The sequence below is a fragment of the Podarcis vaucheri genome (genome assembly GCF_965113315.1).
Source record: "Podarcis vaucheri genome assembly, chromosome: 3".
Classification (NCBI taxonomy): Eukaryota; Metazoa; Chordata; class Lepidosauria; order Squamata; family Lacertidae; genus Podarcis; species Podarcis vaucheri.
In genome coordinates this window covers 21,134,121-21,159,040 of record NC_138761.1, presented here as the reverse complement: position 1 = coordinate 21,159,040, position 24,920 = coordinate 21,134,121, and the positions used below count along the sequence as shown (strand labels likewise).

The 24,920-nt window shown below is 45.2% G+C and overlaps 2 protein-coding genes across 4 annotated transcripts in view; one reads left to right on the top strand and one right to left on the bottom strand.

The window, feature by feature from the left end:
• Positions 1–23,227, top strand: part of RHOQ (ras homolog family member Q) — a 33,293-nt gene extending 10,066 nt beyond the window's left edge. Inside the window, exons 3-5 of one of the 2 annotated variants that reach the window (XM_082217988.1) lie at positions 10,260–10,424; positions 14,744–14,839; positions 17,880–23,227. In XM_082217988.1, coding sequence (XP_082074114.1) covers positions 10,260–10,424; positions 14,744–14,839; positions 17,880–17,912 — 294 coding nt within the window. In that variant the 3' untranslated portion in view covers positions 17,913–23,227. Of the gene's footprint in view, positions 1–10,259; positions 10,425–14,743; positions 14,840–17,875 lie in introns of both variants that reach the window. The other variant, XM_082217987.1, reaches the window with a different exon arrangement.
• The window catches only part of PIGF (phosphatidylinositol glycan anchor biosynthesis class F), a 42,004-nt gene continuing 35,304 nt past the window's right edge, over positions 18,221–24,920 (bottom strand). For both annotated transcript variants that reach the window (XM_082217959.1, XM_082217960.1), the window contains exon 6: positions 18,221–18,592. In XM_082217959.1, coding sequence (XP_082074085.1) covers positions 18,479–18,592 — 114 coding nt within the window. In that variant the 3' untranslated portion in view covers positions 18,221–18,478. The remainder of the gene's footprint in view (positions 18,593–24,920) is intronic.

Below are 24,920 nucleotides of genomic sequence, written 5' to 3'. Positions count from 1 at the left end.
ACGGGAGCTCATCCCATCACGGGGATTCAAACAGCCAACCTTCTGATCGGCAAGCCCTAGGCTCAGTGGTTTAGACCACAGCGCCACCCGCGTCCCTCTTAAAGGTGTATTTTGTCGTAAATGCAGAGCCTCCTCATGGAGAATCAGAGAATCTATAACAGCATTCCCAAACCAGGTGCCCTCTAGATTTTTTGGATTAAAACTGACATCCCTGTTATCAGCAAGGATATGCTGGTGGTTCCTGTCTTCTAGCCACAGGTTCAGTGCCTTATGTGTCTTCACCACGGCCTCGTCCCGCACGTGGCTTCGCATTTGGAGATGTACTCACTACCACTGCTGCCCAAATTGCCTTCTCCCATATCTTCGTGGCATGTATGCTGGACTTATTCCTGCCACACTTGCATGCCATAGCACACACAGCCTTGCCATCTTGTAAACCATGGGTAGGCAAACTAAGGTCCGGGGGCCGGATCCGGCCCAGTCGCCTTCTAAATTTGGCTTGCGGATGGTCCAGGAATCAGCGTATTTTTACATGAGTAGAATGTGTCCTTTTATTTTAAATGCATCTCTGGGTTATTTGTGGGGCATAGGAATCCGTTCATATATTTTTTTCAAAATATAGTCCGGCCCCCCACAAGGTCTGAGGGACAGTGGACCGGCCCCCTGCTGAAAAAGTTTGCTGTGACCCCTGTTGTAAACAGTTCAGCAATTCCAGTTTCTCCAGCATGGCCACCACTCGCTCCAGCTGTTTTTGTCTAGCAGGATCAGTGGTCAGGGATAATGGGAACTGTAGTCCTGAAACAGCTGGAGACCCAAGTTTAGGAAACCGTTTTTTAGTGTTTGACTCAGCTCCTTGCCCCTTAGAAGCAGAATAAATTTTGCAAACTGCTTTCTCCCCGCATCCCTTGCTAGAATGCAGAATGAATTGGGGGTACTTTGTGTGACCTATAATGGCAGCAGGATTCCGCTTCCCTTGTCTGAGAATATGTTTAATGTTGGCATCTTCATTATTATTTTAGCTCCCAGAGCTCTGCCTCCTGTATGTCTTGCTCCCCTCTTTAGGGTTTCTTTAGCCTCTGACTTTTCCTTTATTTATGTAGCAGCCTTGGAAGCACTGTGCTATTTTGGTTTTCAAATGCAGAAGATTATACGCTCTCTCTCTCTTTTCCCGCAAAAGAGAAGCAAACAATCTGCGGCAGGACCTTTCCTCAGCACCTTGAAAGATAACTTTGAAACTCCAGCTCAGGGCCAGGGAGGGAGATTAGGGAGGGCGATTTGTCTTGCCTGAGGATTTTGCAGGCTCTCATTAGTGAGCGCTGTTGTGGAAAGAGATTATAAAGTGGATCTGTAACTGGGAGTCTAGCCTTCTCCAGCAGCCAACCCCGAGTACACATGAACTCTTCTCACATACCCTTTTTAGCAGCGCTAATGGCTACCCTTCGCAACATGAAGGTTGGCTTCCTTCGGTAGCTCTGACCGATATCTATTTTTGGTTCCTCTTCTAAAAACAGATGGTTCTGATTGAGAGGCTTCTCTTAGGACTCCTGCCCTTAAGCTGCAAAGAGCAACAGATGGTTCGCAGTGTGGCGATTACAGAACCCAGAGTGGGTCTTCGAGAGCGTTTGATCTCTGGTGATCTCAATTGCATTTCCTCACCCCAACTTTTAGCTCCCTGGGGCTCCTCCAGACAAACTGTTTACTGAGCATTCGTCCCAAAAAACTTGCACAAATCCTACTAGACTGTGTCCGGTCTACATTGATATTGGATTTGTTCCCTGGGCAGTTATATGACAAGGAGCATTCATCCTGATTTGCTTGCAGGGTATTTTTTGGCTTCCTGTTAACTGTTTGTACGTTTCCGAGCACAATTCAAAGTGTTGGTGCTGACCTTTAAAGCCCTAAACAGCCTCGGCCCAGTATACCTGAAAGAGCGTCTCCACCCCCATCATCCAGCCCGGACACTGAGGTCCAGCTCCGAGGGCCTTCTGGCGGTTCCCTCATTGCGAGAAGCCAAGTTACAGGGAACAAGGCAGAGGGCCTTCTCGGTAGTGGCGCCCAACCTGTGGAACACCCTCCCATCGGATGTCAAAGCGATAAACAACTACCTGACATTCAGAAGACATCTTAAAGCAGCCCTGTTCAGGGAAGTTTTTAATGTGTGATATTTTAGTGTATTTTTGGTTTCTGTGAAGGCCGCCCAGAGTGGCTGGGGAAACCTAGCCAGATGAGCGGGGTACAAATAATAAATTATTATTATTATTATTTGTTTATCCCGCACAGTTCAGTGCATTTTTTCTTCACCATCACTTTATTTTCCTTTTCTTTTTTTAAGTGAATTTGTTGCACTAGGCAACAATGTGCTTTACATTACAGTCAAACCTTGGTTTGTAATTTGATATTGATAAAATGTGGTGGTCATTGGATTTTAATAATTGAAAGTTAATTAAAAATTCATGTGGAAAACCCAAAAAACCCTCAGTTTTCAAACATCTCAACTGCCGAACATTTCGGAAGCCGAATGCCGAAAACCCAGAAGGGAATTCTTCCATTTTCGAACACGCCTCAGAAGTCAAACGGCTTCTGAGGCGCGTTTCTCCATTTTTCTCAAAGAAACTTGCTAGAGCCCTTTGGTCCTCGGTTTTCGAACCTTTTGGAAGTCAAGACGTTCAGAACGGAATTCATTCGAAAACCAAGGCTCCACTGTACTTCAATTGCAGAAACCTGAATTTTCAGTATGCACATAGAATAATAGAATCCTAAAAATATATACTAACAAAGCTGTATTCGACGGATGAAAGTACATGATGTTTGATATGATTGAGAATCGTGGACTCAGGGACGGAGAATTATAAAGCGTCAAAATCGAGATGTGGAAAATATGGAAATAATGAGGAGAGGCAGGACTGAGATGTGGAGATATGCTTCAGAGATCCAGACTGTGGAGAGCTCCAAAAAATTAATAATTATAATTTGGAGTATAATTTGGTCTTTTTATTTTAGTTTTTTATTTTAATTGGAGTATTATGATTGGATATATTAGTTGGATGTTTTTTATTGGAAAATCAATAAAAATGATTAAAAAAAGAATAATAGAATCAGGAAATCAGCCCTGAGTGCTCACTGGAAGGACAGATCGTGATGTTGAGACTCCAGTACTTTGGCCACCTCATGAGAAGAGAAGACTCCCTGGAAAAGACCTTGATGTTGGGAAAGATGGAGGGCACAAGGAGAAGGGGACGACAGAGGACGAGATGGTTGGACAGTGTTCTTGAAGCTACAAACATGAGCCTGACCAAACTGCGGGAGGCGGTGGAAGACAGGAGTGTGTGGCGTGCTCTGGTCCATGGGGTCACGAAGAGTTGGAAACGACTAAACAGAGTTGGATGGGACATCCAAGGGCCATCTAGTCCAACCCCCTGCAATGCAGGAATCTCAACTAAAGCATCCGTGACAGATGGGCATCCAATTACATCAGGAATTAAACTCAAGATTCTAGTTTCTACAGCTTTATCGACAGACACTGAGGTGTGAGATGGGTATAAGTTTTGCCGTTTTACTCCCAGTCACAACAGATGCTGAAGATGGGGACGGGGAGGGGGGAATCTGTAGTATCTTTCTTAGCCAAATGAAATGAGTCACTGAGTAGTTGGGTGAACCTTGTTTCTCAGCTCTCAATGGGAGATGATGCCCTTTTCTCATAGGAATAATCAGAGAAAATCACAGTGAAGTTTGTGTGCGTGTGTTGTTTTATTTTAAAAATGGTATTTGCACAGTGTGTTGAATGGCCATAAGGTTGCCGGAACCCCTGTAGTGCAGTGTGTATTTTGTCCAAGCTGACATTTGAAAATGGGAGGCAGCTTTTAAAAGTAGGCACATAAAACATTTCTGGATGGATCTTCCGTAATTAAAAGGCAAATGTGGACCAAAGAAACCGACCTGTATACTAATAAAACAATCTGCCGTCCCCGTTTAGATGCTATTAAAGGCACTTTATTTTTAAAAAAGGCTGCAGATCACTTAATCAGAAAACTCTCCAAGCAGTGTATATAATATTTCATCCATGTTTTAGTGATCATTATATTATCAGTAAGACACAGGTAAGCTCAGCAAAGCTTTTAAAAAGTGTACATAAAATAATTATAAATAAAATACACTTGAAGTCAACTGGAAAGAAAAACACAAATGTACATAAGTAAATTAGATATCTGAGCAGGGTCTTCTCGGTGGTGGCACCCGCCCTGTGGAATGCCCTCCCATCAGATGTCACAGAAATAAACAACTATCTGACTTCTAGAAGACATCTGAAGGCCACCTTGTTTAGGGAAGTTTTTAATGTTTGACGTTTTATTGCGTTTTTAATATTGTGTTGGGAGCTGCCCAGAGTGGCTAGGGAAACCCATCCAGATGGGTGGGGGTATAAATAATAAATTATTATTATTATTATTATTAAAAATGGCTTCAGCTGGTATCTAAAACAATGTAGTGAAGATGTTTCTCTAATGCCAATAGGCATGAAGTTTTGCAGCTTACTTGCTGCCACACAAAGAGATTCGCAGCTTGCAAATGTGGAACATACACACGTTCTATGGATGCCTTTTTCAGACTACTTAAAGAAATATTACAGTATGATGGACTTGGGAGCAAGATTTGAGCCGTGAGCGACAGAAGTAATTAGATTATAAGATTGTGGGTATGATTTAACAGATAGAAGTTAGGGTGCAGCAGAAGGGGAGAAACAACAACTCCATAGAAAACGGGGTGGGAAGTCGACAAAAATAAGAGCATGTAGTTGTGTATTGACTGTATATGTTGAAACTTACTCTGCAGAAAAAAGCAGCTGAATAGGCACATATGGGGGGAAATGGCATCTGGGGTAAGCTGGTTCCAAGCATTTAAGAGTTTTCTATACCAGTAGTTAGAGACGCGGGTGGCACTGTGGTCTAAACCACTGAGCCTCTTGGGCTTGCCGATCAGAAGGTCGGTGGTTCGAATCCCCACGAGGGGTGAGCTCCCATTGCTCTGTCCCAGCTCCTGTCAACCTAGCAGTTTGAAAGCACACCAGTGCAAGTAGATAAATAGGTACCTCTGCAGTGGGAAGGTAAACAGTGTTTCTGTGCGCTCTGGTTTCCATCACAGGTGTTCCGTTGTGCCAGAAGCGGTTTAGTCCTGCTGGCCACATGACTCGGAAAGCTGTGGGTTGCAGTCTGACCCACGGGCCAAAGTCCCATGTTTTCAGCCCCCTGGTAGTTCTAACAGGGCACTATTGTACCCTCAATGCTATTTGACCTCTATATGAAGCCACTGGGAGTGGCCATGAGATTCGGGGCAAGTTGCCATCAGCATGCTGATGACGCCCAGCTCTATTTCTTCACTGTATCTAAATCGGGAGACACTGTGCTGGCCCTGGACTGGTGCCTGGTTGCAGTGGTGGGCTGGGTGAAAAAAAATAAATGGGCTCTGTTGGAGAATGGTTCTCATGCTTGAGAAACTGACCTACTGAATCCAGCTTTTGTTTCTGGACGCCCAGATGGCTTCTGTCGCTAGGAGCACTTTTTATCAGCTTCAGCTGGTACGGCAGCTGTGGCCATGGCTGCACTAGTACTGCTTGACCACAGTACTCCAGATGGACGGGGTAAAAATTATTATTATTATTATTATTATTATTATTAGCAACTTCACTTCTGGATTGCTGCAATGCACTCTGTGTGGGGCTTCCCTTGAAGTTGGTCTGGAGTTGCAGAATGTTGCAGCACAGGCCCATGACCAGGCCTAAACCCAGACTGGAATGAGTCTTCTGTATAAGGTCTGCTGTTGGCACACCAGAATTTTTTCAACGCTATTCCCTGAAAAAGGGGTGTTGTGACTGGCTGGTAGAGATGCAAAACGTACCTTCTTAATTCTGCAATAGTTCTGGTTTCCCTGTTGTTTGATAGTTCAGAGTTCACATAGGTACAGAAGTTCATTAAGTAAGTGCCAAACAGCTAGCTGACCCTGCTCCCTGCCCTCTGCCCTCTGCCCTCTGCCCTCTGCTCTCTGCTAAGCCGTGAGGCTCAAGTTCCCAGCCTCAGCACCTCTCGGGTTGCCGCTGCAGAGCTCAACAATCTCCTTTCTCTCCTGTGTGGTTTTTGGCGGCGTGTGTCCCATTTGACTTCACCGGCACCCGCCTATTTGCAAAACGAAGCAGAAGTCGTTGCTGTGCATCCTAGAATCATAGGATTGCTTTGTTCTTTTTATTTTATTTTATTTTATTTTCTTAATATATCTTTATTGTTTTAAAATAGATACATTTATGCCAGTAAGCAAACAACATACAATCAAATAAACAAACTATATATTGACAAACAAACAATAGCAGTATACGAAACAACACAATTCGCATAACTAACATTTGTACTCCCAACGGTTATAGAACTTATAAAACAAGAAATTAAAAATAACTTCCAGTTAGTCTCGTTGTACTTTATCTGTCGATTATCTTATACTGCACAGTTACATATTTCTTGTATAGTTTCTGTTAACTTCCCTACAAACCTATATTTATACAATGCAAGGTTCAGTCTAATTCTGCAAAGAAGTTTCCTTTTATACCGTAACTTTTAAAGTATTCTTTAAAAATTCTCTGATCCTTATAGACTATTGGTTTTGTTTGGCCTCTTATCCTTCCTGTCGTCTTTGCTAGCTGCAGGTATTCTACCATTAGGATTTGCCAATCTGCCGTTTTAGGTATTGCTGTATTTTTCCAATTTCTTGCTACTGTACTAAGATTCTGGCCGCTGTTATCCCATACGTGAACAATGTTCTTCTCGATTTCCCTATTTCTTTTGGCTGCTCCAGCTGTGTTTAGTAGGGTCAGTGGAGGGAAGTGGAGCTCGCGGATGAGGACCCTGTGGCCTTACAGATGTTGCCGTACTACAACTCCCATCATCCCTGACCATCCCGGATGGGGCTGATGGGACTTGGAGTCCAGCAAAGCACCAGGAAGGGCATTCAGGTTGCAGCAGACTGGCCTTGAGTCTGCTCTTGTCTTGCCTAGGTAGAGGAAGATAGCTGTCTGTAGCCTCCAATCTCTCAGCCAGCGTTACTGACACACTTTGCAGTTGCTGGAGGGTGGCAGGAAGGCACATAGTGACACGGAGCCTAACCCACTGATTGGAAACTACCATTTATTTATTTTTTAGAGACTCCTCACACAGTTACAAGCTTGTCACACAATTTCTAAACAGCTAGCTCTTGGCTTCCAATTTCCTGGATCCAAGCTTTGCATCAACGCGAACAGCTCCAGAGATGACGCTAGATTGTGTTTACCTGAGGTCAGGTTTATACAGCAGAAGGACGCCGATATGCTGTAGTTCCCAGCTGTTTGGAACTACAGTGGTACCTTGGGTTAAGTACTTAATTCGTTCCGGAGGTCTGTTCTTAACCTGAAACTGTTCTTAACCTGAAGCACCACTTTAGGTAATGGGGCCTTCTGCTGCCGCCGCGCCGCTGGAGCACGATTTCTGTTCTCATCCTGAAGCAAAGTTCTTAACCTGAAGCACTATTTCTGGGTTAGCGGAGTCTGTAACCTGAAGCAAATGTAACCTGAAGCGTATGTAACCCAAGGTACCACTGTATAGCTCTTGGCTGTGCTGGCTGGGTGCTCCTGGGAGTCGTAGTCCAACGCATTTGGAGAGCAGTGGGTTGATAGCTGCTCCCGGCTGTGATTCCTTGTGCGTACAGTGGTACCTCAGGTTACAGACGCTTCAGGTTATAGACTCCGCTAACCCAGAAATACTACCTCGGGTTAAGAACTTTGCTTCAGCTAAAGTGGTGCTTCAGGTTAAGAACAGTTTCAGGTTAAGAACAGACCTCAAGAACAAATTAAGTTCGTAACCCGAGGTACCACTGTATATTTCAGAAATTGCAACCTGATGTGAAGCCATGTGCAAACTGCTTCTCTCTCTCTCTCTCTCTCTCCTGCATCCTTTCCAGCCAGTGCAGAAAGGCAGCCTTTGAAGCTGTTTCTGTGTCTCGTTTTTGAGAGCTTTTGCTCTCGCTCCTTTTTCTAAGGCTGCTTCTCCAGCAGGACCCCTCTGTTTCCCAGCCCAAGGAATACGTGGGTGGGTGCTTCAAACATGACTTCATCCCCTTTCGCTTCTTCCCCGTGTGCTCAACATATTCCACTCAAGTTCTTCGAATATTTTTCATGCCTCAAGAAGCCCACTCCCTCCCTCCTCCTCCGAGCTAGAAAGTCAGTCGAATGAATCTCTCTCTGTGTGTGCAAATGCGGTTGGGGTTTTATTGAGGGTTGCTTCCTGGATCGGGGCCTGGTTTGAACGCCTGAGAACCTGAATGTGTCGGAGGAGTTGTGCGCATTTATTTATCTGTGGGAAGGTAGCTCATGGTTAACCACCAGATATTATTGGACTACAAGTCCCGGTAGCCCAGCCTGCGTGGTCAGGGATTATGGGAGTTGTAGTCTAATAGTTGGTAGAGCATGAGCCTCTTAATCTCAGGGTTGTGGGTTCGAGCTCCACGTTAGGCTGAAGACTCCATCATCATCATCATCATCATCATTTATTATTTAAACCCCACCCATCTGGCTGGGCTTCCCCAGCTACTCTGGGTGGCTTCCAACAAAATACAGCGGTACCTCGGGTTACATACGCTTCAGGTTACATAAACTTCAGGTTACACACTCCACTAACCCAGGGCCTCCTGCTGCCGCCGCACCGCCGGAGCACGATTTCTGTTCTTATCCTGAAGCAAAGTTCTTAACCTGAAGCACTATTTCTAGGTTAGCGGAGTGTGTAACCTGAAGCGTATGTAACCTGAAGCGTATGTAACCCGAGGTACCACTGTACTCAAAATAGCATTTGTACCGCAGATTTGTATCAATGACATTATGATTTGGGCAAATTTGTTTTCAGTTCCTCTCCTAATGATCCCTAGCATGGGTTTTGCCGCTGCGTACTTATTTTGTTTATTTCATTTTCCTGTATCGCCATGTTTTTATTATGTATTATGGTGAAGGGCTTCAAATGTTGGAGCTAGGGTAGGCCTCTCTGGACCTCTGAGAGGGCCTGGCCTGACCAAACAGGTTTTGCGCTTGTATTCTTTCAAAAACCTGCCAAACCTATTTGCTCAGAGGTGAAAGAGGGACAAAAGAATGATATATGTATACCCAGGTAGCGCTGCTCCTCTCAAATCTCTCTCATAAACCAATGTCTTCAGTCTTACAACAGTCTGAAGACTGTATGTTTTGTTAAGAAACCTAATTTGTAGTTGGGAGGTTACTTTTAGATTTTTCTGTGCTCTCCACCCATTATTCTGGCTTTTGCCAGTATAATGACTGGGGGTAGAAAGAACTAAGGCATGCAAAAAAAGGGGATTACCATGTGCTGTGTGTCACAAGTTAGGTTTACTGTCTTTTTTACATGAAAGTTTGCATCTCTAGTTGTTAATGGCCAGTGACCTCCATGAACTGCTACTAATTTTTTTAAGCCATCAGCAGCCATCACAATATCCAGTAGAATTGTGGTAATTCAGTAGATGACCTCAAAAAGTACTGTATTTCGGAAGAAATGTTAACAATGTTCTTCCTCAGCTTTATGTCTCCACCAGACAAAGATGGCAAAAGGTGGAGGCCGACAGTCTTGTGTCGAAATGAGCAGGCCCATCGCAGCCCTTCTGTCTACACACAGCAAGTGCAAAGCTATAGAACAGGTTAAGGCCAGAAACCTGCCTAAGAGGGCGGTGTGGTATAATGGTTAAAGTGTCAGCCTGGGGCTGGGTAAGCACGGATTTAAAGACCATTTAAAGGGCCATAAAGCTCACTTAAATGAACTGCTTGCTAGCTTAAATGAACTGTATTTCAGCATGTGCCATCTTTAATGGGGGATAAAATGGGGAAAGAACTCCATAGCTTTGTGAAATGGCCGTAGCTGCATAATAAACTCATCAGGTTCAATCCCAGGCAACTCCGGGTAGGGCTGGGAGAGATCTCTTGGCTGAAAACCCGAAGAGCAGCTGTCAGTCAGTGCAGACAATATTGAGCTAAAGGGGCCAATGGTCTGACTCACTAGAAAGCATCTTAATATATGTGTGCGCTCACACACACACACTGCCTTGAGCTGCTTGGAGGAAAGATGTGATTTTTTGGTATTTAGTTTATTTGACCAAATGGATTTAACTGACGGCAAAACAGATATCAAAGAGGCCCAAACATAAGGTACTGTTGGAGAAACGATGAATTTCTAAAAACATCCTTCTGTCGTCAGGAAGACTATGATCGCCTGAGGCCGCTGTCGTACCCCATGACTGACGTCTTCCTCATCTGCTTCTCGGTGGTGAATCCAGCTTCCTTTCAGAATGTGAAGGAGGAGTGGGTGCCAGAATTGAAGGAATATGCGCCGAATGTACCTTATTTGTTAGTCGGAACCCAGGTAGGTCTGGATGTTGCGTGTTTTATGTGAACGAATGCAGAAAAACACCCCCACCTTGTTCTGTTATACTCAGCCCAAATCCCTCTCTCCGAATCATTTCCAGACCACGGCCCACATTCCCTGCCAGTGTGATGGGCAGGACCAGAGGCAAATGGGCAGAGCACTGGATGTGACTATTGCCTTTGTACATAAGACTTGTTTCTGCAGACACACAACCAGCAGCCCGTCTCCATTATCCAGGCAGGCAAACAAGAAGCATTACCAGAATTTGCAGGCAAGGTCCAGCCAGGCAAAAACACTCAAGAAGAGGGCAAAGCAGGGCTGGTAATGGGCTTAGCTTGGTCCAGGGTGGTGGTTCCCACACTTCCCTAGGCTCGTGTCTGACCTTTCCCTTCTTCACTGCTTCTCTGTCAGCCTGGCTTACATTCCCTCCCTGGTCATGTTTCTTCATAGCATCCCTTCTCCTCCGCAGTTCAGCTGTGGCTCAGCTGTAGAGCAATCTGCTTTCAGCGCATGTCTTGCCAAATGCAAGGTGGTTCTTTTAAAAGGAGATTCAGAAGCAATACAAAACACAAGTGAGTGAGAAGATTAAAGATTTTATTCTAAAGTTACCAAACAGGCACTTCAGTCTGCCACTTGGAAGGCCTCAAGAAGAGGTGAAGTGACTCCCCCAGGTAGCTTCAGTTTGCACGGCCCTGCAGCTGATCAGTCTGTCCACGAGCTTCTCAAAAACTCTGCCCACAACCATCCGATTTATAGCTAGCTAGCCTGTGTGGCTTGCCTGACTGCCTACATGCAGATCATTCATTACCAGCTACGTGCAGATTATTCATTAGCCACCCCCTCCTAATGCCTCATTAGGGACACGGGTGGCGCTGTGGGTTAAACCACTGAGCCTAGGACTTGCTGATCAAAAGGTCGGCAGTTCGAATCCCCGTGACGGGGTGAGCTCCCGTTGCTCGGTCCCTGCTCCTGCCAACCTAGCAGTTCGAAAGCACGTCAGAGTGCAAGTAGATAAATAGGTACCACTCCGGTGGGAAGGTAAACGGCATTTCAGTGCACTGCTCTGGTTCACCAGAAGCGGCTTAGTCATGCTGGCCACATAACCCGGAAGCTGTACGCCGGCTCCCTCGGCCAATAAAGTGAGACGAGCGCCGCAACCACAGAGTCATCCGCGACTGGACCTAATGGTCAGGGGTCCCTTTACCTAATGCCTCATTTTCTCAAAACAATGTCCAGCATCAAAGAAGGCACCTAGCACTATCACTTCCTCCCAGCTGCTTGAAATACAATTTATCTTCAGGATAGATTGTCCATACAGTGCAGAAGGTCCCAGGTTCAGTCCTAGGCATCTCCAAGTAAGATCCAGAGAAATTCTCGTCTGAAATCTTGGGTAGCAGTTGCTAGGCAATGTGGACAGTTCTGAGCTGGCTGAACCAATGGTCTGACTTAGTAGAAAGGCGGATTCCTTTGTTCCAGCCTGGCTCCTCCCACCTCCTGGCTCAAGCCACTCCCCCTTTGTCCCAGCCCCGTTGTTCCATTTCATTCATTGATTTCACTTAATTGTTGCCCAAAGGTCTCCAAGCAACATACAGCACGTGTGTGTGCGTGCACACAAACCTATTACCATAGTTCCTTGCTTCTGCCATGTATACAGACTTTCCTTGCAGTACCTCGGGTTACAGATGCTTCAGGTTAAAGACGCTTCAGGTTACAGACTCCGCTAACCCAGAAATATTACCTCAGGTTAAGAACTTTGCTTCAGGATGAGAACAGAAATCGCACGGCGGCAGTGGGAGGCCCCATTAGCTAAAGTGGTACCTCAGGTTAAGAACAGTTTCAGGTTAAGAACGGACCTCCAGAACGAATTAAGTTCTTAACCCGAGGTACCACTGTATTACTAGTCTACAACAAATAGAGCAGGGGGTTATTCAAGAATAATCACATTTTAGAGGTGATAGAGTCCTCTATTCCTTGTGTGACCTGCACACAACAATGAAACCAGGGAATGGAGAAACTGCCCTGAGGAGGAATTCAAAATTGTGTTGCAAGCCATGCTCTTGAGTTGGATGAACGTCCTTTGTACAGGAGACCCTCCCACACCCACAGCTAATCTTAAGACCGATGACAAAATTTAGAATGCAAGCAAAGATCCGCATTTTGGACGTGCTCTGCGTATTGAACACTGGGTGATAAAAGCAGCAGTTGTGGGATGCAGGCTGGTGACTCAGGCAAGGCTCTGTATCACATCCTGCAAGAGATGGAAATAAGATCCTCGTGGTCATTGGCCAATTTTTGTTGTCACTGGGGGAGGGGGGAAATCCAAGCCTCTTGTGTGAGGTGGACAGAATAAGTTCTGGGCTGCTGGCCTAGCAGACGGAAGACAGACCTACCTGAGGGGTGGGGAAGGAGAGAGATCCACCTTCTTCTGAGACACTTTGCATTTACAGTGGTGCCCCGCAAGACGAATGCCTCGCAAGATGGAAAACTCGCTAGAGGAAAGAGTTTTCCGTTTTGGAGGTGCTTCGCAAAACGAATCTCCTATGGGCTTGCAAGACGAAATGTCTTGTGAGTTCCTGCAGGTTTTTTTCCCTCCCCCCCTTTTTCTAAGCCGCTAAGCCGCTTATCAGCTGATCCGATCAGCAGATAAGCCGCTAAAAGCCTCTAATAGCGATAATAGCGCTAATCCTTCAATGGGCTTGCTTCGCAAGACGAAAAAACCGCTAGACGAAGAGAATCACAGAACGGATTCTTTTCGTCTTGCGAGGCACCACTGTATATATACTTGAGTGGTCGCCGCAGCACTGTAAGCTCCAGCCCTTACAAATTTCTTTTTGGCAGAGGATTGGAAAAAGAAACTGAATTGCAGGTCTTACTGTTTTTACTATTTTCTGTGTTGAAAAGGTAAGTGTGAAACTGTTTTTAGAATCAGGATGGAATGGCACAATAGGATAGAAAACACACATTTCAAAAATATGCGTTTGCTTAATAGTAGCAATGCAGGGACGCGGGTGGCGCTGTGGTCTAAACCACCACACCTAGGGCTCGCCATCGGAAGGTCGGTGGTTCGAATCCCTGCGACAGGGTGAGCTCTTGTTGCTCGGTCCCAGCTCCTGCCAACCTAGCAGTTTGCACATCAAAGTGCAAGTAGATAAATAGGCACCACTCCGGCGGGAAAGTAAACGGCGTTTCTCTGTGCTGCTCTGGTTTCGCCAGAAGTGGCTTAGTCATGCTCGCCACATGACTCGGAAAAACTGCCTGCGGACAAATGTCAGCTCCCTCGGCCGGTAAAGCGAGATGAGCGCCGCAACCCCAGAGTCGTTCATGACTGGACTTTACCTTTTAGCAATGCAGGGCAGAAATGACTGAGGGTCCTACCTCTAGGTGTTTTCCTTCTCAGCTCTTTCTGAACTTGGAGCTGGCTGGGAACTCTCCCCCCCCCCCCCCCGGTGTATAAACACACAGCCAGGGAGTTAACCCCCCACCTCTCGGCCCACTAATTCTCCCCTACGAATGCATAGGGTTCCCAGGCATTGTCCCATCAGAGAGATGTTTAGATCCAGACCTGCTTAGCTATAACACAGGGGTAGGCAACCTCAGGCCTGGGGGCTGGATGCGGCCCAATCGCCTTCTCAGTCCAGCCCAAGGATGGTCCAGGAATCAGCGTGTTTTTACATGAGTAGAATGTGTCCTTTTATTTAAAATGCATCTCTGGGTTATTTGTGGGGCATAGGAATTCGTTCATTTTCCCCCCAAAAAAATATAGTCCGGCCCCCCACAAGGTCTGAGGGACAGTGGACCGGCCCACGGCTGAAAAACGTTGCTGACCCCAGCTATAACATCATGGGGGCCTTCAGCCTGCAGCAGACCCTGTCCTGGGCTTAGGAAACCCTTATGTTTTCATATGTGTTGGAAGCTGCCCAGAGTGGCTGGGGCAACCTGGCCAGATGGGTGGGATATAAAAAAATAATTTTTAAAATTAAAATTATTACTATTATTATTTTTACAACTTGTAATTCCATCTGCAAAAAGGTATGGTCTCCCCCCGTTTCCACTCAGAACATAGCATAGCTGTTGCAACTAAGAGAAAACCCCGTTTTGCTCTCAGATCTTGCCAATTTAACTCTCAGAATATGGATTGGATCCAACCTGTTAGTTGCACTTCGGACCCCTAGCATTTAATTTGAAGTTAGTAATGTCCCAATAATTTCCCTGGGACCTAAGTGGATTCAATCCTATGTGTCTGGTTTTTGTTTTGTTTTGAAATATCTGGATTCTGAAGTGAACGTAAGAAAGTGTCCACGTTTATTTCCTAACAGATCGATCTCCGTGATGACCCCAAAACTTTAGCAAGGCTGAATGACATGAAGGAGAAACCAATTTGTATGGAGCAGGGACAGAAATTGGCGAAAGAGGTAAGCTGGCCATTCAGAGATTTGGAGGCATCTGGCCTGGAGTGTCCTCCTCTGTTGCGTCCTGTATTCTCTCCTTCCCTCTTCTCTTCACCCTTTCTCTCGCACTCCAAACTGACACGGCTCTCTTAACCCCATTTGTGAGGGAGGCTAGGAGGTGCCATCACTGAGAAGGCCCTGTAGCTCCACAAATGCAACGTAATTGTGTGTGCATACCTAGATAGCATTATATGACAGCATTGGTCAATACTGATAACACTTGGAATTTGCATTTCACTTTGAGGTGGGGTACCAGAAATAAACCTCTCAGTGCAAAGCCATGGGGGAGTGTTATCCCAAGCCCTTGAGATAGTTGTCCTTTGTCAATCAAGTGACAGATAGATAGATAGATAGATAGATAGATAGAAGAAGAAGAAGAAGAAGTAGTAGTAGTAGTAGTAGTAGTAGTAGTAGTAGTAGTAGTAGTTTGGATTTGATATCCCGCCTTTCACTCCCTTTAAGGAGTCTCAAAGCGGCCAACATTCTCCTTTCCCTTCCTCCCCCACAGCAAACACTCTGTGAGGTGAGTGGGGCTGAGAGACTTCAAAGAAGTGTGACTGGCCCAAGGTCACCCAGCAGCTGCATGTGGAGGAGCAGAGACATGAACCCGGTTCCCCAGATTATGAGACTACCGCTCTTAACCACTACACCACACTGGATAGATGCCCTGTCAAACCAATTATTTGCATTTGTGATGGGGCACTGATTGAAAAACTAGGAAAATAATTGTGCCTGTTGTTTTTTAAAAAAGTTGCCTTGTTTCTGAAACAATTTTAAAAATTGCATCTAAGAATGGGAGGTGAGTTCATGAGAGCACAGGCACCAGCCAATCAGTGCTCTATACCAGTTTCCACTGTAAGCTTTGTATTTTTGCAGAACCTGATCTTGGAGAGCAAATGGTTTGGGCAGTAATGTCGCAGAGAGTGCATTTTCATGATGACCCCAGTGCTCAACTTCATTCTGGATGGAGCGTGAATTCTCAAATCATCAAAAATGTCAAATGGCGCAATTCTTCTTTTCAGACTTATTTAGTGGAAAACCTTTTCGCAGAAAACAGCAGTGACCAGAGGTTGCTGGATTTGGTGCACATGGAGATAGCCGAATTAGTGAGCACAGCACAATATTAGCCGTTAATGAAGCCTGTTTGCTCATGAATAAAACATAGCCTTAATATTCCTGACGAGGGTGGCCCATTTAATACTTTTCTAATAATTAGAAAACAACTCTTCACAACGGAAAGCAATAAAACACATTAACGAAGCGAGCCACTGAGACTTAAAATGTTTAGCCTTACCTTTAGGGCATTCCAAAATGAATATTACTTAAAATATCGGTCGAGGTGATGCCGGGTTACCACAGCTACTTTTGTTTATCGGCTGGAGAGTTTAATCTCTACAAAATTGCCTCTGTGATTTCTTTTGCCCACTCTGCCTTCCTAAAATGCTTCAAGATCATATTGCCAACCGTGAAACACACTAACAGAAACCTCACTGCTTGGGTCTTACAGTCCTAAGGTTCCATCCCAGGGAAGTCCCTCTCTGAGCATGGAGAAGATCTGAGTCAGATGCTTCCTTCCAGCTGCTGTGGAAACCACCATGGTCCTTGTCCTAAATAATAATAATAATAATAATAATAATAATAATAATAATAATACCCCCCCACTGATCTGACTGACTCTGGGTGGCTTCCAGCATATACAGAAACATAATAAAATACCAAAACATTGAAAACCTCTATACAGGGATGCCTTCAGATGTCTTCTAAAAGTTGTATACAGTGGCACCTTGGTTCTCAAACGTAATCCGTTCCGGGAATCCAATCCTGAAACGGTTCGAAAACCAAGGCGTGGCTTCTGATTGGCTGCAGGAGCTTCCTGCACTCAAGCAGAAGCTGCGCTGGATGGTTGGCTTCTGAAAAACGTTCACAAACCAGAACACTTCTGGGTTTGCGGCGTCCGGGAGCCGATTTGTTCAACAACCAAGCCGTTCAGGAACCAAGGTACTGCTGTAGTTACTTATCTCTTTGACACCTGACGGGAGGGTGTTCCACAGGGCGGGTGCCACTATCGAGAAGGCCCTCTGCCTGGTTCCCTGTAACCTTAGTTCTCACAGTGAGGGAATTGCCAGAAGACCCTCGGAGCTGGAGCTCAGCGTCTGGACTGAATGATGGGGGTGGAAATGCTCCTTCAGATATACAGTGGTACCTCGGGTTAAGTACTTAATTTGTTCCGGAGGTCCGTTCTTAACCTGAAACTGTTCTTAATCTGAAGCACCACTTTAGCTAATGGGGCCTCCTGCTGCCGCCGCGCCGCTGGAGCATGATTTCTGTTCTCATCCTGAAGTAAAGTTCTTAACCCGAGGTACTATTTCTGGGTTAATGGAGTCTGTAACCTGAAGCGTATGTAACCCGAGGCAAATTGTAACCCGAGAGACAAATTGGAGGCATGCCGGTGGTGGAATTAGGGGTGTGGGGAAGTGTATCACAACATGATCCAAACCATTCCCAGGCCCCCCGGCACACTGACAAACCGGGGGGGGGGGGGGGACTATGGCAGCCATGGAGCTTTCCAATGGGAGGGAAATGGTTGAAGAGGGAGAAAAATCCCAGAAAATGACGAAGGGGCATGAGAGTGCTATTCTGCCCTTTTCTCTGTTTTGCCCATGCAAGTCCAGCAGGGTGTTGGATGTGGCGATCTGGCCTCCTTTCGTTTCCTCTCCCTCCTCCTGCCCCCTTTAGGAGTGCAGCTTTAATGTGTTTCCTTCAGAAACTGCACCTAATGAAAAGAATTCTAAATCTGTCACCGAAAGACAAAGTGAAGGCGTAACCTCTTTTCCTGGAGGGTTAAAACAGTAGGATGTTTTTCACAGGGCAAAGACAAAACAAACCTCGATGTGTTCCATAAAAACAAAGGCGCCCACAAGCCGGCAAATGGAGTTTGGGGAGGAGGGAGGTGTCTTTGCATGCCTGTGCAGCTATTAAAGACATTTGTTTTCTTGACAGATAGGAGCCTACTGCTACGTGGAGTGCTCGGCTTTAACCCAGAAAGGACTGAAGACGGTTTTCGATGAAGCTATCATAGCCATTTTAACTCCAAAGAAACACACGGTGAAAAAACGGATAGGCTCGAGGTGCATTAATTGCTGCCTGATCACGTGAGACCCGCCGGGACGATGGCCACACATACTGTGAAATATCCAATACTGTGCAGACATACTAAAACAACAACAACAACGCTCTATCCACAGATCCGAGATCAATTGGGAAGCTGATTTTAGGAAACTGGCATCGGGCAAAATCCAGAATGTGTGGGAGGGAAATCCCAAATCAGTGAAGGAGCAAGCAGCATCTGTTACAAACACTTTATTCAGGCTGGAAGGAAAAGTACAATCTCTCAGGGGTAACATAATTTAGGACAAGCGACAGATGCACCATCATGTTGCCACAGCATGCAAAACGTGCTGTGAGGAGGAGGAGGAGGAGGAGGAAGGCCTGACGATGCTCCGAAAGTGTTTTGATCGCCTTCTGCTTTGACCGTGGTCTCTGCGCAGTCACGACGCCAGGAATCAGCACAGCAACAAAAAACGCTTTCTCTCTTTGCGCCAGCTATCTGCTTTTGTACGTAAGCTGCTTCCTGTTCCAGTATATCCACAAAGGTGCAATAAGGAGACCGGCCACGTAGCCAAAGGTCGCTCCGAGCGAACAGGAAATGGGCCACACCTGAAGGAAGAGAATTGCCACGTGGAGAGAGGAGAGAAAGGAAGAGGTCAGACCCTCGGCGTACTTTTAGGAGCACAACTTTCCCGTGCAATCGAACGAAGAAACCAAAACGCGGTACAGGATCCATTGCAGAGCTCGACCTGCTTTCTCAGAGAATGCCAAAAGTGTTAGTGGTTCATCACGCATCTATTACGTGAACACTAAATGTTGTACAGTTTTTAAACATGTGTGCATTAAAATGTAACTAGGCTTTTTGGCTATTGCAGATGACACTTGATAATTCCCAGAACTAACCTGGAGCGTCTTAACCCGCCAGTTTTGGGGCCTGGGCTGCTGATGTGCTCCTGCCTTGCTATTATTATTATTATTATTATTATTATTATTATTATTATTATTATTTCTGTAATAGTGGATTGTTAATATAGCCTGTACTTCTTCCTCCCTGCTCCCTGCCCCCCCAAAGTCATGGCATATTTTCATTGCTGAAAAGCTGTGACAAAGCGTTTAGCCACAAAGCACAATTTGAACGAAGCATTACCAAGAAAGACCATAGACAGAAAGTAGATTGAGATCTACTAGCAGACTTCTGGGTGCTTACCAGTAGATCACCAAGGATTTCTGACTCCCAATTATTTAACAAGGCCACAGCTCTGCAGCCAAATTAAGTTGCTGAAGGGTGTGGGGGAAAGCCTAGGAATGGATAACTCTGTGAAAGGTCTGTGAGATGAGTTCTGGCCTTGAAATGAATTCTTAAGCTGAGATTGAGCCCTTAATTCTTTGTTCACCTCTATTTCTGAGCTACTCTTCTTCCCTTGGTGCTTGCTGGTGGACACCTGGGGATTCTAGAAGTAGGGGGAGTGGGGAAAGACCCCAAAGTAGGTCTGCAAACTTGAACTAACTCCATCTCTGCCATACACCACGAGGAAAGCAAGATTCGGTTGACGACAAATTGTCACGCTCTGCTTGAGTGGTTGCTAACAGTTGGGGAGGAAGTCTCTGCAAAACCGGCCTCTGCCTCCCTTCCAGGAAGTACATTGTCTTCCCAGCATCTTTGGGGGTTTGCTAACTCTCCCCTCGCCCCTGTACCCCACAAGTGCTTTTCTCCATTGAAAAGGCTGCAAGGGCCTGAAAGTTGGTGAATGAGGCCCAACAAAATTAGTCAGGGAGCCAAAAGGGGAAGAAGGCTTCAGGGAGATCAGAAACAGAAATGCAGAAACACACACACACAAGGCCAACAAGCTTAATTCAGATTTTGAAAACAAAGTAGGAACTGTCTGATTAATCAGACAGGGTTCCATTCTAATCCCAGCATCCTAAGAAGTGGCAAAGAAGAAGCCACTAATTAGAATCTGACAAACTGCACTACAAAGTAGTCCTAGTTTTTACTCATGAACAGCTACTGTCCTGTGATGTTAGAAGCCACAGCAGGCAGCATTTTAGATGAGGGATTCCCTCCGGTGTGAGAGGAGAGAGGCCCCCTTCTAAGATTTTACCTGCTGCTTCAGTTTTTATAACAACTCACATAAAAATTAAATTAACATAAAAGTCAGCTAGTTGCCAAGTTAAATAGTGGGTTTTTAAAAAATATAAAAATCATCTTTAAAAATGGGTGCATCACAAGTGAAGTCATGGCTGACTTAAGTCCCACACTCTACGTATCAACTAACTCTGAACCCAACCCATAATAAATGTAAGAGATAAATATATGTGCAAAGGTTTAAGAACCCCAAAGTGGTTGGCGTAAACTAACCCTGCTCAAATTTTGACTTCCTGAAGGATCAAACTAATTCAAGATTTAAATATCTGCACAGATATAGAGGAGCAAAACTGAATATATAATAGGTTCACTGAAAAGTCCTCATGCATTTAAACGCTTTGTAGCTCCTAGCAAAAAGGCTCTTCGCCTGTAATTGCAAACTAGTGACACGCTACTTGGTTGTGTTCCCTCGGCAGTCCTCCACAACCATGAAAACTACAACCTTTCTACTTCTAAAGTCTCCCGAGATCATGAAATCTGTGCCAGGGAACCAAATTTGCACTCGAACACTGCACAAGTGTGGAATACAAATAATCACGGGTACAAGACTGATGTATTCCTTGCCCAAGCAAACATCAAAGGAACAATTGTATGTAGTAGTGTGCAGTGTCCCCCAACCTTGCAGTTATTATGCCGGAGCAGTCATTGCTGTAGATTAAAACATAATGGCATCATTGTGTGCACTGATGGCGAACTGATGCCAAATGCTGATACTGTCCCAGTGGTTCAACAGTGGCCCACATTTGTTCTATGATGCTGAAGCCCTATGCAAATATTCTAAACAAGCGCACTGTCTTGGCTCCCTGCCCTGACAGTCAGGTGCTTGGAGTCACATTCAAATCAAGGCTGTTGCATGAAGAGCCCAGTGGGCATCGCTCTGATCTGCACAACTCGTGCTCCTCACAAGTGTGTGTGCGCGCATACAGCGACCACACAGAAAGCATCTTCATGAGTCGGGCTCTATCTACTGTGTGTTAGTATCAAGCAATGCCTAAGCAGACATCCCAGGCATGGGACACTGGGTGAGGCTATCCCAATCCATGCATAGGGACGGCGTTCGAATGAACATTTAAGAACTCTGGAGTGGTGGGAAAGTGGTCCTTGCAAGTGAATGCTGCAAGCACCAACATGCAGGCAGCTAGCTGGGCAATGAGCAATTATTCCAAGTAATAGGTTAGAAAACGTTCTTGGTGCCAATGATTCATTCCGACCTTGACTTGAATATTCTGGCAAAACAGAAGGCTGATTTTCAACAGTGAGTGAAAGAAGTAAATGATAGACTCCCCCACCTTTGAAACCTGATCGCCTCCATCACAACATAAAAGGCCAACTTTTATTAACTTAAAAGCTGCAAGTTGTCGAGAGGCGAGGGAGCAAAATACTGTGCTGCAGTCCAAGTTCTGCTGTTTTATTGCGCACTCTGGGTACAGACCTTCCTCACTGTGCATTGTTTTTCTGAGACGAGTATATGCTACATTACATTCATCTTTACAACAGGCACAATTTGTTCTCCTCGTTTCTCCCGTTCTCCCATCTCCTGGACAGCAAACAAAGTGCAACCCAGGCATGTGAGAAAATGGGCTTTCGTTCTCCAGCTTTTCGCGTCTGCCCCAAGCTTGCATTGCACAAACTCCAGGACGGAAGTATTTGAGGTGAGGAGGCAGGGGAAAGAGCTGGTGGCTTCCACTTCCGCAATTTTTTTCTTCTAGCCGCTAATCTTTTCCTCACGACATGTTAATAAAACTTTTACTTTTGCTACCCGGAATTGACGGCGATGCGGTCTTCCTGCACTTAAGCATTACATTCCTCGGCTTGCGTGTTTAGTATAATGGAGCATTATTTGGAGGTCTTTAGGAGTGTAGCGAAGATGACAGCAATCATCTTTTCATGAGGTGCCTTAGGTACTCTTTATTGACCTTGCTTCCGTTTTTCTAGTCCTGGTTTCAGAAAAAGCTCATGGGTTCTCTTGCAATTGCTTTTCAAACCAAAGATGTGCTTGCTCCCGTGCGTTAACAATGGTGCCGCGTATTTTTTTGCAGGAGACTTATACGTAAGCCAATGCATATTCAACGCTAGTATGTTGTGTTCTGTGGCCTAATGAAGGCTGTAACTCCACTGGACATTTTCATTCAAAATAAAACTTAATTTCATCAGGAATTGACTAATCGTGATTAGAGTATAATCTGGGCACTGATATGCTGGTTTTTATGAAATATTATCTTCCGGTGCCATTTATCGTCCAATGGTCAAAGCGGGGGGAGACTGTATATTTGAACCTAACCATGCACCCTTCTCTTAATATGAGTGATGGCTTGATGCATTCCTAGATATCATCACTGCTGGGTTAAACCCACTTCTATCTGTCCATCGGGAAAGGCCAGGGCAAATGGAACAGCTCTGATCTTGTAGGCACAACTCAGAGGGCAGATTAAGGCCATGAACCCGCTCCTATCCAGATTAAGGCCTCCACCCGCTGCTATCCATGCTCAAGGGAGATGTTGGCGCATTGGCCAAGGCTGGTCTAGTCCCCTGCTTGACCAGGATTCGTAACCCACTTGGCTAAGTTTATTCAATGCTCGATTAGCCAAGGAAAGGGAATTTGCCGAAGGAAGAAGAGGCAGGTATAGTTTTTAGATCCTGCAGCCTTCTCTTAATTGTTACTCAAGAGATGGAATCCTGTACCTGTGCATTAGTCCAAAGAGCTTAGCAATACACTAGGAACAGCTGTCGCCAATCCAGTGCCCTCTAGATATTTTTGGCCTACAACTCCCAGCAGCCCCAGCAAGCACGTACTGGCTGAGGCTGCTGGGAGTTGTAGGCCAAAGCCTCTGGAGGCCACCAGAATGGTGAAGACTGCAGCAGAAGACTAGCAATGCGTAGGGCGGTTTTCGGAAAATTTGAGTCTTTATGGCTTCTCTTTTATGAACCAATTGTCTTGGGGCATACTTGCTATTTCATCAATGTGTGATTCAAAACAAAAACTGGAGCTGCCAAGTGCTACCGTGATGATTTCTAGAGGGTATAGCTTTTTTCTTTTTTGCCCCTCTTGCTGGAAAAAGTGCTTTCCGAACCAGAAAAATAAAAATAACTCCCCCATCTTTTCATATGCTACAGTCATCGTTTTTACATTCACCCACATCTTGCTCAGTTATAAATGCCAGAGGCATTGTAATAGGAACAGAGCCTGGTCTTTGGGCGATAAGCTTAGGAATGTTCTTTGACAAGCCAGTTACAAAAAAACAGCGGCATAGCTTGTTCAGTAAATAAACCTTGGCATAAACTACTGCTTCCTTTTGTTTTGCACTATTTTGGGCAGGGGGAGATGGGATGGCCTGGAGCCACAGACCTACACAACTTGTGTGCATGCCCAACATGGATTTGAAGTAGGATTTCCCATACGAGCTTCAGAGGTGGCATGGGGAGAAGACAATTAATTGATAAATATTTTTAAACCTGGTAGGGGCACACACAAACTCTTGCGCCTATAAGTAGCTTTTTGGATCCCGGGCACCAGCTAAGTGGTACCACTAGACATTTTCTCAGGATTGCTCTGCCAGTTTCAGTTATCACAAACTATGCCTATAACATTCATCCATGAATCCCAAACTTGGCACCATTTCTCTCTCTGGCTACAGCCACCCCGTACATTCAAAGCATGCTTATACCCTTTAAACAATCACAGCACCCCACTCCCAGAAAATATTGGGATCTGTAGTTTGTTAAAGCTGCTGGGAATCGTAGCTCTGCGAGAAGCTCTCCTACCAACTCTCAGCACCTTTAACAACCCATTGTTCCCTGGATTATTTGGGGGAAGCCGTGACAGTTAAAGTGCTTTAAAGTGTATGTGATGTGATTGGGACTGCAGTCTCATCCATGCTCATACACTGATTCCCCGTGGTGTGTTGAGCACATAGGAATATCAGAACCACAGGAGGTTTTCTTACCAATTGTGTCACCACTGCAGCCAGCCCCATCCGCATCAGGTTGCAGATTCACCCATGCTCTCTGCTACTGGAGACTCTTGTTCTTGTTGACACCATGGGGGGTGTCTTTACCACCAAGCAACGTTAAACCAGAAAGGCTTACTTGGCCCAGTATACAACCATGAGCTGTCACTGTTTTTAAAGGTTTCAGAAGCAATCCCCATCACACAGATAGGTCAGAAAGACTAAATCTGCAATCCTCAGGGTTTCTGATACAACAGAATACGATTAAGAAAAAACTCTGGAATGGAAGAAAGGATAAGATACTGGAGAAGATAAGAGATGGAGAGAAAAAGCTAAGATTGAATCCAAAATCAAAAGAGATTTTAAGAGAAATTAAATTCCACCAGTCACAATATACGAAACTGATAAACCAAGAAGTGGAATGGAAAATTAAACAAATGAAACAAAGATCCTTTGAATCTGCGAACAAATGTGGAAAACTGTTAGCTTGGCAGTTGAAAAAGAGACAAAAATTAAATTATGTTACCAACTTAGAAGTTGAAGGGAAAAACATTCAGAAACCGGGAGAAATTAGAAAGTGTTTCCAGAAATATTTTAGAAAATTATATACCCAAGGGCCTGAGGAAGTGACTGAGATAGATCAATTTTTGAAAGACAATGGTTTACCAGAACTATCTCAGGAGAAGAGATCAATCTTGAATCACAAAATAACACAACAGGAAATTGAGGATGCCATTCAGAACATGCAGCTAGGCAAATCTCCAGGCCCTGATGGACTTACCTCCAAGTATTACAGGACGTTAAAAAACTATCTGATACAACCATTAATGGAGGTTTGTAACCA